Genomic DNA, 13,297 nt, shown 5'->3' with positions numbered 1-13,297 from the left:
TCTCTAGGTTAGTATATCTCTACTGTATTTAATGGGGATTCTCGTTATGAGAGAGACTCTAGTAATTGGGGTATTTGGACTGGTTGGTTTCATGTCGGTGCGTGACCAACCGTGCGACTAACCTGAATCGTGTTATTATTTTACATTGTGAAATGCATTTTAGCGTCTGTGTTACGGATGCAAGACCTGGATCTCCCCCCGATTCTATGGCTATCTAAGTCCAGTTCGGTATAACCACACGGAGTTGGGGGTCTTGCGATCGTAATCAAACACTAAAATGCGTTTGTATAACGGCCCTCTGAATGATGCCTAAGGCCCTGTTCACACAGAGTTTTTTGCAGGCAGAAAATTCTGCCTCAAAATTCGGTTTGGACTTTTTTGGTGCGTTTTCCGACGCGGTTTCCGCGTCCAAAAAACTCTGTGTGTACTGACCCATACTGTTCTTTGCATTCATTGCTCTCGATTTCCACGCCATATTGTTGACCCCAAACCTCATGTCCATGTTTTTCAGGTTTACGCCATCATAGCGCTGCAGTTATTGGTCACAGTGGGGATTATCGCCATCTTCACCTTTGTGTAGGTTTCATCTCATATCCGATAAGATGTCCAGCGCCATAACGCCACATTACATCCTATTCTCTTTCTGCAGGACGCTACACAGAACCGTATTTGGAATGGGTTTTAAGTGACTTTGGATCCAAAGTATTGATTTATAGGATGAGATTGTATTGGCTTGATTAGTCTGTTTTATAAGGGCTCGTGCGCACGGGGGTATTATGGATTGGTGCAACCTCCGAGTTGTGCGGAGCTGTAATACGGCATCCATGGCGGTCTGAGGACATCTACATCGTTTGCTTCTAGGGGAGAATAACTTTTATACTAGAGCGCCATATGGAGAATTGTATGGCGGCCAATGGAGTGCCATAAAGACTAGAAGACCTGTATATATCATCATCATCATCATCCTCATTAGGCCAATATGTCAGCCATGGCTGTGTAGTAATAGGGCAACCTACTGAACGTCTGTAATGGGTGAGGGTTTATAAGGGTAAAGGGATTGAAGTCGTTCTCCGTCTGTATGTAAATGAAGCTTAATTGCTGCATAATGAAGAGTTCTGCAACTTTCTAATATTGTTTTTGTTTCAATTACTCACCATTCCTAAGATCTCTGCTTGCTGAATTTGAAAGTCCTCCAAGGGCATGGGCTGATGTGATAGATATATTATACATAAAGCACTGCAGAATACGTTGATGAGCTATAAGTAAAGGTCTATTCACGCTGTTTGTTGTATACGCCCGACGGATGTCAGATGAGTGGCCTTTTGGCATCCATCGGGCTGGTATATGTCGGTTATACCTTTTTGTTTTTGTTATATGCGGCCGGGCGGTATACTTAGTTTTTTTTTAATAGAATGATGGCCTGTTAACAACGCTTGCAAGTGTGTGGTATATAATTGCATATGCCGGATGTGCACGTCCAGAGTCTCTGCCGACCTATACATTTAACAGATGCCCTAAAATCAGTGTGAAAAGTCCGCAGAATTTCCCTTTCTGTATTCACATCATCTGACCTCTGTGTATGTGTTTTGTGCAGGGAGCCGGTTTACACTTTTGTGAGGAGGAATCCTGCTGTGTACTATGCATCTTAGTGAGTATATACTGCTCCCCATGACCCCGTATATCCTGTAAAGATATGCCTTGTATAAGAATTGTCTTCTCTACTCCGCAGTGCTGTGTTCTTTGTTACTTACATGGTTCTTGCCTGCTGCCAGGGGCCAAGGTGAGTCTCCGAATTTATCTTAAAGCCTATGTGAACCTTTGAACAGCTCTTAATATAGTATATATACATAATAAGATGAGTCCCTGTGTACATCTATTACATTACTGATCCTGAGTTGCATCCTGTATTATACTCCAGAGCTGCACTCACTATTCTGCTGGTGGAGTCACTATGTACATACATTACATTACTTATCCTGTACTGATCCTGAGTTACATCCTGTATTATACTCCAGAGCTGCACTCACTATTCTGCTGGTGGAGTCACTGTGTACATACATTACATTACTTATCCTGTACTGATCCTGAGTTACATCCTGTATTATACTCCAGAGCTGCACTCACTATTCTGCTGGTGGAGTCACTGTGTGCATACATTACATTACTTATCCTGTACTGATCCTGAGTTATATCCTGTATTATACTCCAGAGCTGCACTCACTATTCTGCTGGAGGAGTCACTGTGTACATACATTACATTACTTATCCTGTACTGATCCTGAGTTACATCCTGTATTATACTCCAGAGCTGCACTCACTATTCTGCTGGTGGAGTCACTGTGTGCATACATTACATTACTTATCCTGTACTGATCCTGAGTTATATCCTGTATTATACTCCAGAGCTGCACTCACTATTCTGCTGGTGAAGTCACTGTGTACATACATTACTGATCCTAGCAGCACATCTAGAATCAAAATGAACGGTCAGTGTTGGGGGGCGCCGTACTCAATGTCTCTTCTGTTTCATTTGCAGGAGACGCTTCCCATGGAACGTGATTCTTCTGAGTGTATTTGTGAGTATATCTGTAATACCTCCCAACATTTGACCCCCCCCCCCCCCCCATTCACTGGAAAATTTAAGCACCACATCTGATCCGTCCTAGAATCGCCCATAAAACCACCTTTTTTTTTATAGGGGCTCATTTCCATAAACCCTGTCCCTTTTGAGGTCGGTTCATGGGAGAAAATAGGACTTTTTGTGACCTCATACCCTCTGATTCCTCTCCTTTTTTTTGGTGGCAGCAACACATTGATCACTTTTTAAATGCCCCCCCATCCATGAGGCTCCTTTACTAGAGCATATGATCCCCCCCCCGGCCGCTTCTACGTCTTCTGCCCAGTTAAGTTTTCTCATTCAGTTTATGCCCATTTTATGCCCATTGTAAATCATGAAATATTGTCTTTCCGCAGACGCTCGCCATGGCTTTTATGACTGGTACAATTGCAAGGTACGTACATGGGAGAATCCACATTTTGGGGGTTGTGGATTATCTGGTGATAGACGATAAACGGAGGTCTTGTACTGTATGGTCTTCTCTGGGTTTGTTAGTCAAACTGAACACGGTATTTTCCCATAGATTGATACTTAAAAAAAGGGGCAATGATGTCACAAACTCCAATGACATCACCAGAAATGGTATATAAACATAAATAAATGAAAGCGGTACAATGGCAAAAAATTATTTGAGCTTACTTATTGCCCACCCCCTCCCCTTTCCTGACCTCCCCTCACAGCAGAAGAGCGGTTCTTTATAGTCTGGTTACCAGGGTTTGAAACATGAGGTGGGCTGTGACCCAACCAGTTCTTCCCAGATAACCCCATCCTCTTCTGTCTGGGATATCACCAGTCCTCCTCAGATAACCCCCTCACTCTCTGACATCACCAGTCCTCCAAGTATAACTCCACCCCCTCTCTGACATCACCAGTCCTCCAAGTATAACTCCACCCCCTCACTGACATCACCAGTACTCCACATATAACCCCGCCCCTTACTTGGTGATATCATCAGTCCTTGTTAGATAACACACCCCCTCACTATCTGACCTCATCAGTCCCCCTAAGATTACCTTTCCCCTCACTCTGACTTCGTCAGTCCTCCCTTAAAATCCCACCCTCTTTAGGCTATAAAATGATATCTAGCGGTATAGCCTGTTTGGCCACTTGATGTCAGGAATTAAAAAATATTAATTTTTGGAAAGAAATTGTCCAGGTTTTTTTTAATAAAGCGAATTGAAAGGAACACCGTATAAAGGACATGATATATGTGAATATTCCGTCACCTCCTGAGTTGCTGTCACGTTGAATCTTCGTCTTATCCTCATTTTCTGAGAGCAGATCTATAATCGACAAATATTAGGAAAATGTCTGCCCCCTCCCATATTCTCTTAAAGGGGCACTATACTAACTAACAGTCTGTCTTCTCTCCTCATTTGCTATGGAGTGGAACTTGAGCTATTGTTCCCTGTTATCAGCCACATTAAGCCTTCATGATCGCTATCTGCTTTATCTCCATTTCTTAGAATCTCTATAAACCTTTTGTATAAATAGATGTGACTAATATCAGCACCTTCTACAAGCTGGGGGGGGGGGGGGGACCTCTAGTGTGTCAGGAGAAGACCGGAAGTCGTGTCACACAACAGGCGCGTTCAGTACATGTGCGAGACGTGTACCTGGTGCTAGAATTAATTTGCCTAGGAAATGGGTCATACGTACATACATTGATGTAAAACAGTACGTCCTTTTCTGGTCCAGGGGCCACCATATCATATTGTAGTAGTGGAAAATATTTTTCGGAAAGCACTCCGGAGGACACGGGACTTTGGTGAATTACATGGACAGCTGATTGATTTAAATCGGAACTATGCAATGCTTCATTTCCCCTGTGGCGGCGCTGCAGGGAAATGAAACACTTGCAGTTTTGTTCCCGACAGATTACAAGTGATCGCTGTAGGTCCCATCAGTGGGACACCCTATGATCAGCTTATCTTCAAGTACCCTTCTAATAAAAAGGGATTGCCCAAAGTGAACAAATCTTATAACAATCTCTAGATGACCCTAGAACTGACCATGGCAATCAGGATAAATCCCCTCCATTCTTTACACTGCTGGCCGCATTCAGAGGACTAAAAAATTGTAAAAGATAGGGGCAATGTTTATATTACAAAGTTGCTGCTTACTTTACTGCTTGACTCATTAAGGACTAGCACTTGTTTAATTGGCCGGCAGCAGGACACGTGCGCAATATCAAAATGGCCACTCGTTAGAAAAAAAATCTGTGAGTCCCTGTAAAATGACCAAAGTCCAGATGGCGAAAGAATATTAGACCTTTGTTTTTTGGGATTGGGGGTTAATCATTGTGATTTAAAAAAAGAAAAAAAATATATATATATATGTGTGTGTGTGTGTGTGTGTTTTTTTTTTTATTCCAGCTTTTACAGTTCCAAAGCCGTCCTGATCAGCATGGGGATCACTGCTATCGTCACCATTGTCGTGACGATCTTCTGTTTCCAGACTAAGGTTAGACGTGTTCCTGTGTCCTCACACCCTCCTTGCGCTGCATTATAACCTTCTCTCATATGTTTCTACCAAAATGTATTTTTATTTTTTTCCTGCTTGAAGGCGTTTTCCCATGAAACACGGTATGCCAAAAGTGCGAAGGGGAAGGGAGGGGATCCGCCTGCTCAGGCTTCACAATCCCATCCAGGATTGTTGACCCTTTATGGCATATCCTAAAGGGGCTCTCCACTCTGGACAATCCCTACTTGTTAGAAGAGGCCCCTGACAATAAGCTGATCACAAAGTTTCCTCCTGCTGGAAACCCCAGCGATCAATCTCCGCTGTAATCTGTGGGGAAACCTGGCAGTAAGTGTTCAGTTGCCCTGCAGTGCCCCCACAGGAGAAATGAAGTATTACACAGTGTCCATTCATATCAATGTGTTATATGTGTAACAGGACCGGTCCCCCAGAGAGAGAGAGACGCTCTATGTAACCGCTCTCCACTCTGACCAAGAGATGAGGATCCTGAACAGAGGACCCCCCGATATTAACCCAGAATTCACTAATAGGGTGTAGGAAATGGGTTTTCGAACCTGGAAAACGCCTTGCGTAGGAAAACGCCCTTTAAGGCGGCCATGAATCAATAATAGTTACAGATAAAAAATTGGTAATACAGTAATGGAGATGGATTGAAACATTTATCAGTTATGCTGCGACCATAGCGGTTGCTTCGTCTTCACTCAAGTCCTGATATCTCTAAATGTGATTTTCATATACGCCCCTTTTATAAACCATCACCATTACAGGTTCTAAAGGGGCGATCACCCATCTTTCCCAGACCCCTGAATGGTGAACTATTCTAGTGAAGCTGTGGATAAATCGCTGCGTAACTGGGTATAATTGCCATTCAGGACTCTAGGAAAGTTGGGGTTTCCTTTGAAAAAAAATAGGGAAATGGCTTTTGAATTTGATTTGTTCTCATGTGACCTGCTGCTTCTGATATGACCCTGACAGGTGGACTTCACCTCCTGCGCTGGACTGTTCTCCGTGCTGGGAATCGTCGTCTTCATCACGGGCATCGTGACCGCCATCGTCTTGGCATTTAAATATGTGAGTATGAAAAAGTTTGAGAGGAGGGATTGTGACTCGGTTTCTTGCTGAGAACAGACATTGTAGTATTTACTGGGTGTCCCTGTGTGCGGCTCAACTTCTGCTGTAATAAGCAGCTCTGGGATTTACTGATTACTCCTCGGGGACTACTCTGGTGGCGTCTTGAAGACGCTCTCTAGTCGTGCGCAGAGATTGTAGGTACATGCAGGAAACTAGGCTGGGTCACGAATGTTTACAGGGTTTATACAAAACTAATATTTCAAGCAAACTGAACCCCAAAAATTAGGAATGTGATATTATATGATTGGCGCCACCTTCTGGCCAGATATGGAATTGCAACAAAAAGTTATCCTTAGTATTTCCAAAAATAGATAGTTCGGACGCCCGAGGAGAATATATAAAATATAGTGATAGGACAATTTTATTTCTTCAACAAATCCGAACGTGCTTTGAGTGTGAAGCTGTAGGTGATTTCTTCATATAAACCCCCCCCCCCCCCAAAAAAAACAGTACTTGCCCATTGACCCGCTCGTCGCCTTTGTGTACTCAGGACTGATGAGTCTCTGCACGTCTATAGACCTGAATTTCTTGAATGTATTATTTACCCACTTTTCTCCATGTCCTGCTGACCCCAGAGGCCCCCATATTACTTACTGATAAGTTTAATCTTTTAACCCTTTCTGCAGCTGTAGGGAAACGTACCCCTATACAGTGAAGGTAATAAGTATTTGATGCCTTGCTGATTTTGTAAGTTTGCCCACTGTCAAAGACATGAACAGTCTACAATTTTTAGGCTAGGTTAATTTTACCAGTGAGAGATAGATTATATATAAAAAAAAAAACAGAAAACCACATTGTCAGAATTATATATATTTATTTGCATTGTGTACAGAGAAATAAGTATTTGATCCCTTTGGCAAACAAGACTTAATACTTGGTGGCAAAACCCTTGTTGGCAAGCACAGCAGTCAGACGTTTTTTGTAGTTGATGATGAGGTTTGCACACATGTTAGATGGAATTTTGGCCCACTCCTCTTTGCAGATCATCTGTAAATCATTAAAATTTCGAGGCTGTTGCTTGGCAACTCGGATCTTCAGCTCCCTCCATAAGTTTTCGATGGGATTAAGGTCTGAAGACTGGCTAGGCCACTCCATGACCTTAATGTGCTTCTTTTTGAGCCACTCCTTTGTTGCCTTGGCTGTATGTTTCGGATCATTGTCGTGCTGGAAGACCCAGCCACGAGCCATTTTTAATGTCCTGGTGGAGGGAAGGAGGTTGTCACTCAGGATTTGACGGTACATGGCTCCATCCATTCTCCCATTGATGTGGTGAAGTAGTCCTGTGCCCTTAGCAGAGAAACACCCCCAAAACATAATGTTTCCATCTCCATGCTTGACAGTGGGGACGGTGTTCTTTGGGCCTTTGGCAGCATTTCTCTTCCTCCAAAAACGGCGAGTTGAGTTAATGCCAAAGAGCTCAATTTTAGTCTCATCTGACCACAGCACCTTCTCCCAATCACTCTCAGAATCATCCAGATGTTCATTTGCAAACTTCAGACGGGCCTGTACATGTGCCTTCTTGAGCAGGGGGACCTTGCGGGCACTGCAGGATTTTAATCCATTACGGCGTAATGTGTTACCAATGGTTTTCTTGGTGACTGTGGTCCCAGCTGCCTTGAGATCATTAACAAGTTCCCCCCGTGTAGTTTTCGGCTGAGCTCTCACCTTCCTCAGGATCAAGGATACCCCACGAGGTGAGATTTTGCATGGAGCCCCAGATCGATGTCGATTGACAGTCATTTTGTATGTCTTCCATTTTCTTACTATTGCCCCAACAGTTGTCTCCTTCTCACCCAGCGTCTTACTTATGGTTTTGTAGCCCATTCCAGCCTTGTGCAGGTCTATGATCTTGTCCCTGACATCCTTAGAAAGCTCTTTGGTCTTGCCCATGTTGTAGAGGTTAGAGTCAGACTGATCATTGAGTCTGTGGACAGGAGTCTTTTATACAGGTGACCATGTAAGAGCTGTCTATAATGCAGGCACCAAGTTGATTTGGAGCGTGTAACTGGTCTGGAGGAGGCTGAACTCTTAATGGTTGGTATGGGGGTCACATACTTATTTCTCTGTGCACAATGCAAATAAATAGATATCATTTTGACAATGTGATTTTCTGTTTTTTTTTATATAATCTATCTCTCACTGGTAAAATTAACCTAGCCTAAAAATTCTAGACTGTTCATGTTTTTGACAGTGGGCAAACTTACAAAATCAGCAAGGGATCAAATACTTATTTCCTTCACTGTATATTAGAAGATTGCGTATAATACTTTTATTATTGATTGGTCCCCTTTATGAGGGGCATAATTGTGATAACCGAGTCGGGCAGCGGAGATGAAGTCAGGTTCCCGTTGGCTTCTCGGACATAGTTTCTTTGAACAGTCAGTCTAACTATAGGCAGAATACAGGCCGCCATAAACAGCAGCCATTAATATGCTGACGGTCAATGGCGGATGAGGCCGCACTGGCCTGCTCTATTATGGGAATACTCCTGCTCATAAAGGGATCAGGTCCTATAATAGACCTATATAAGGGAAGTACATTATATTCCGTTTCCTTATATACAAGTGTGGGCTCATCCTGTGGAATATAATGGGGTTCATTCTCTCTGGAATAACCTACAGACTGTAGAAGACGAACACATGACTTCAGGATCAGACTGCACACAGGATTTATATGTAGTCTGTAACCATGGAGACACATAGGTCTGCCTGGGAGCTGTATACACAAAATGCTAGATTTTTTTTAAATGTTTTTATTTTTTTTTAACCAAGACATTTTGCCAAGTTGCTTTATTTTTATTTTAAATCCTGTGGAGCAATAAAAAAAATGTTTTGTCATGTTGGACAATTGGCGAAAACCGCACCTAATAGTTGAAACTTCAGCTGTGGTTAGGACAATGAATTGTGGGAGATTAACTAAAAGCCGAACATTCAATTCTTAATTGGAGATTTTAACAGAGCTCCTCTTTACTATAATGAGGGTTGTAGTACCAGACTGTCCAGGTTGGAGGTTAGGATCAGCTGATGGTTTGTTCCTTTGTCTTCTGCAGGTATATTGGCTCCATATGCTGTACGCTGCTATCGGAGCCATCGTCTTTACTCTGGTGAGTTTAATTGTTGGATTATTTTTTAATTAAGTTTGCATTAACGGATCAATAAAATGTCAACTGCGAGTCACGATAAAACTGCGGCGTTATCCTGCGAATTAGCCGCTTGGGACTTTTTTCTGATGGGGATACATTGAAGTCGCAGTGTGGTAATTACGCCATTTTATCACGACTCGCGGGAGACCACCCTCATGATCACTATTAATGGTTGTTAATCAAGATCACTCCAAGACCCTGAACGGCATATCGATTTTCTTCGCAATTACAAATATAAAGCCCTCAAACAAACCGTAACAGCTACGTACACCTTCGAAAGCAAATATTATTATTTATTTTTTTAAATAAAAATGTGTATCCGTGTGTTTTGGTGCAACGTTCGAATTACATTTTATTAAAAATAATTTTTGCTTTTTTGAGACACAGCTGCTTTGTATCCTGTCTATAGAGTAGCTGTATCTAGCGCTGAATCCTGAATCTGGTAGGTCAGCGGGACTGACGGGTTCAGTGATAGCGGGTCCTGCGTGGCTCTGACATCCACTTCTTACCGATCACATCTAAGTTATGAACTGTTAGGCGATGTTCACACGACCCTATTTTCTGCCGTTTTTCGGGCCATAAACGGCAAAAAAAAGGCCGAAAATCTGAAGCAGAACGCCTCTAAACATCTACCCATTGATTTCAATGGAAAAAACGGCCGCGAAAAAGAAGTGCATGTGACTTCTTGGGACGTTTTTGGAGCTGTTTTTCATAGACTCTATTAAAAACGGCTCCAAAAACGGCCATAAAAAACGCTGCGAAAAAGCAGCAAAAATCGTGAGTGGCTGTTTTCCCTTAAAGAGGCTCTGTCACCAGATTCTCAAACCCCTATCTCCTATTGCATGTGATCGGCGCTGCAATGTAGAGAACAGTAACGTTTTTGGCCAAGTTATGAGCTATTTTATATATATGCAAATGAGCTTTGAAATGGACAACTGGGCGTTTTTTTTTCTCGTTATGTCCAACTGGGCGTGTATTGTGTTTTTAACTGGGCGTGTTTACGTGTATGACGCTGACCAATCAGTGACCAGTCAGCATCATACACTCCTCTCCATTCATTTACACAGCAGCGATGTGCAGCCACATACACAGAGATTAACTCAGAATCCTGACACTTCTGACTCTTTTCTGTGAGATTCCAGCAAGGGAAACCAAATCTCGTTTACCTCCGTAATCTCGCGAGATTACGCGTGGCTTGCTGGAATCTCACAGAAAAGATTCAGAAGTGTCAGGATTCTGAGTACACATGACGTCCAGGCTGGATTTCATGTGTATTCATTATCAGGACACTTGATTAACGTTAATCTCTGTGTATGTGGCTGCACATCGCTGCTGTGTAAATGAATGGAGAGGAGTGTATGACGCTGACTGGTCACTGATTGGTCAGCGTCATACACGTAAACACGCCCAGTTAAAAACACAATACACGCCCAGTTGTCCATTTCAAAGCTCATTTGCATATATAGAAAATAGCTCATAACTTGGCCAAAAATGAACGTTTTTTAAAAAAAAACAAAAAGTTACTGTTCTCTACATTGCAGCGCCGATCACATGCAATAGGAGATAGGGGTTTCAGAATCTGGTGACAGAGCCTCTTTAAACGTCTGAAAATACGGAGCTGATTTCATGTGTGAACATACCCTTACACTGAACTTGTCAGTCCCGGTGCTCTGCCGGATTCAGGTTTCCGTGCACGATATAGCCGCTCCATATACAGCCGCTCCATATACAGCCGCTCCATATACAGCCGCTCTATATACAGCTGCTTTGTATCCTGTATCTGAAAAAGTAAAAATTATTTTTAATAAAATGTAATTATAAACTTGCACCAAACACTGATAGACTGTTTTTATTTTTTTGTTAAAAATCTCTTTCGAAGGTGTTCAAAGCCTTTAAATGGCGTAAGAATATACAATGTATTTCTGCTTAGCAATGTAGACTTGTATGCCATTCAGGATCTGTGGAAAGCTGGGTGACCTCTTTCATGGACTATTAGAGGTGATCCGCAGGCCTCTATTATCTATGTAGGAGCCCAAGATAACTTGAAGCAGCTTAAAAGAATATTTATTGAAGACTGACAACCCACCTTTTTTATTGGGACATTCTATCATCTCTTTTAGTTCTTGGCCTACGACACCCAACTGGTGATAGGAAATCGGAAACATACGATCAACCCGGAGGAGTACGTGTATGGCGCCATGAAGATCTACACCGACATCATCTACATATTCATTAACCTGCTGCAGATTGTGGGGAGCAGGACGTAGACGAACCTCGTAACTCCCTGGTCCGAGCGGTCGCAGCGTTATGTTGGTCCTGAGCGGGCCTGGTTTTGTTTTTTTTCTGACTGATCTCAACCATCTTTTCTGTACCCATTTCTTGGGCCGCAAAGCAAAATGGGTCTTAGAAGCATTTGAGGTTAAAGGGCCCCTAAGAGATGTTGAATGTCCATTTTCCCCTAACTAGGTGAAATTCCCCATAAGATATCTGAATAGTTCAAAATTAATATCTGTTTCTGGGAAAGCTGGGTGACCACCAGAATGACCTCTATTACATGTTTCATAGGCGTTGTCAGGTTATCCAGACTTAAATGGCAAAATCTGCCTTAAGTGAACCTGGGGATGTAGCGCTACTCAAAACTAGTCCAGGTTTGTTGTTAAGGAACCTGGAAAAGTTGGGTGACAACCCATTGTTCATTTAAAGGGGAAGTGCTCTTTAGTTTGTAAAAAATGGACTGTACCATTGGCAGATCCCAGAGAACGGCGACCCCCTCCACGTTTATTGAAGGATTGCCTGTGGTCCCTTGACTGTCAGACTAAGGGTTAACCCAAAGAAAGGAACGGGGGCTCCTCTTTTTTTTGGTAGAGTTAAGTATCCTCTTTTTTTTTTGGTTTCTTTTTCTTTACAAACTGGTGCGCCAATCTGGGGTTTGCAATAATGTTTTATAAAAGAGCGCCCTCTACTGGTTGAGATTGGTCTTCTGATGTATAGGTCAAGCATTACTGATGTATATTCATATTTTGTTTTATTTTTTAAGTGCCATTTATTCTGTATCACTGTACTATATGAAACAAGAAAAACTGTTTATCCTGTACATAGAGGAGGCTGACAATGACACCCCATATATGATGACACCCCGAGCCGTAGGGTGACGGATACTTTTGTTTTTTGATACTTTGAATTCAGCGGAGTAGCAAATGCAGATACAATTTTAATGTCTCTTTTTAAAGAGACGGAGGAAAGAATACAATTTTGTTGTTCCCTGTTATCAGCCCTTTCAGCTTGAGGCGGGGCTATCTGTAGTCTTCTTGAGTGGTCCAAACCCCTCCCCCCCACCATCTCGATCATTACTTAATGTCACATATCTCCCCCCCCCCCCCCCCCCCATTACCGATATCAGCCACTCCTCTTATAATGCTGCTGTACTATTATGAGGTGCTGATTTTCTGGTTAGTGGCCCTTTAATGCTGAGCTCCATTGTCCACCATGCTGGAGCAGTCCATAGAAGTCATTGGTGAAGGGGGTGGGGTACTTGGACATGCTGAGAATTCATTGCAAGCCCTAGAAATCTATGCAAGATGTGGCCGTCCTGCGCTTCTGTACAGAGATAAAACCCCATATACAACCTAGATCAGGGGTCAGCAGCTTTTGACACGCCTGCTGTTGTAAAACTACAATTCCCAGCATGCCCTGACAGCCTTCGGCTGGAATAATAGATCCTTTGGCTGTCAGGGAATGCTGGGAGTTGTAGGTTCACAATAGCTAGCGTTTTGAAAGTTAAACTAGACAATGCCTGTAGTCCCTTTATGGATCTGGACAAAGTCGCCATTGAGGAGAATGTGTTACACTGAGCGTGCCCACTATATGGGGTAAACTTGTAAATAAAAATGGCTTTTTAATGCACCGGGTAGCTTGCGTTTTGTTGA

General features: G+C 42.7%; 1 protein-coding gene across 1 annotated transcript in view; it reads left to right on the top strand.

Annotated features, from left to right (window-relative positions):
- The window catches only part of TMBIM1 (transmembrane BAX inhibitor motif containing 1), a 46,992-nt gene extending 33,718 nt beyond the window's left edge, over window positions 1-13,274 (top strand). Inside the window, exons 4-12 of the mRNA XM_075829094.1 lie at window positions 512-576; window positions 1,595-1,648; window positions 1,730-1,780; window positions 2,537-2,576; window positions 2,974-3,011; window positions 4,993-5,080; window positions 6,074-6,169; window positions 9,279-9,332; window positions 11,492-13,274. Of these exons, the coding sequence (XP_075685209.1) occupies window positions 512-576; window positions 1,595-1,648; window positions 1,730-1,780; window positions 2,537-2,576; window positions 2,974-3,011; window positions 4,993-5,080; window positions 6,074-6,169; window positions 9,279-9,332; window positions 11,492-11,638 (633 nt within the window). The 3' untranslated portion in view covers window positions 11,639-13,274. The remainder of the gene's footprint in view (window positions 1-511; window positions 577-1,594; window positions 1,649-1,729; window positions 1,781-2,536; window positions 2,577-2,973; window positions 3,012-4,992; window positions 5,081-6,073; window positions 6,170-9,278; window positions 9,333-11,491) is intronic.
- Window positions 13,275-13,297: the final 23 nt, after the last annotated feature.

The sequence above is a fragment of the Rhinoderma darwinii genome, chromosome 6, assembly GCF_050947455.1.
Source record: "Rhinoderma darwinii isolate aRhiDar2 chromosome 6, aRhiDar2.hap1, whole genome shotgun sequence".
In the NCBI taxonomy this organism is placed as follows: Eukaryota; Metazoa; Chordata; class Amphibia; order Anura; family Rhinodermatidae; genus Rhinoderma; species Rhinoderma darwinii.
Note: the sequence above shows the minus strand (reverse complement) of the source record. Positions and strands in the feature narration are given on the sequence as shown.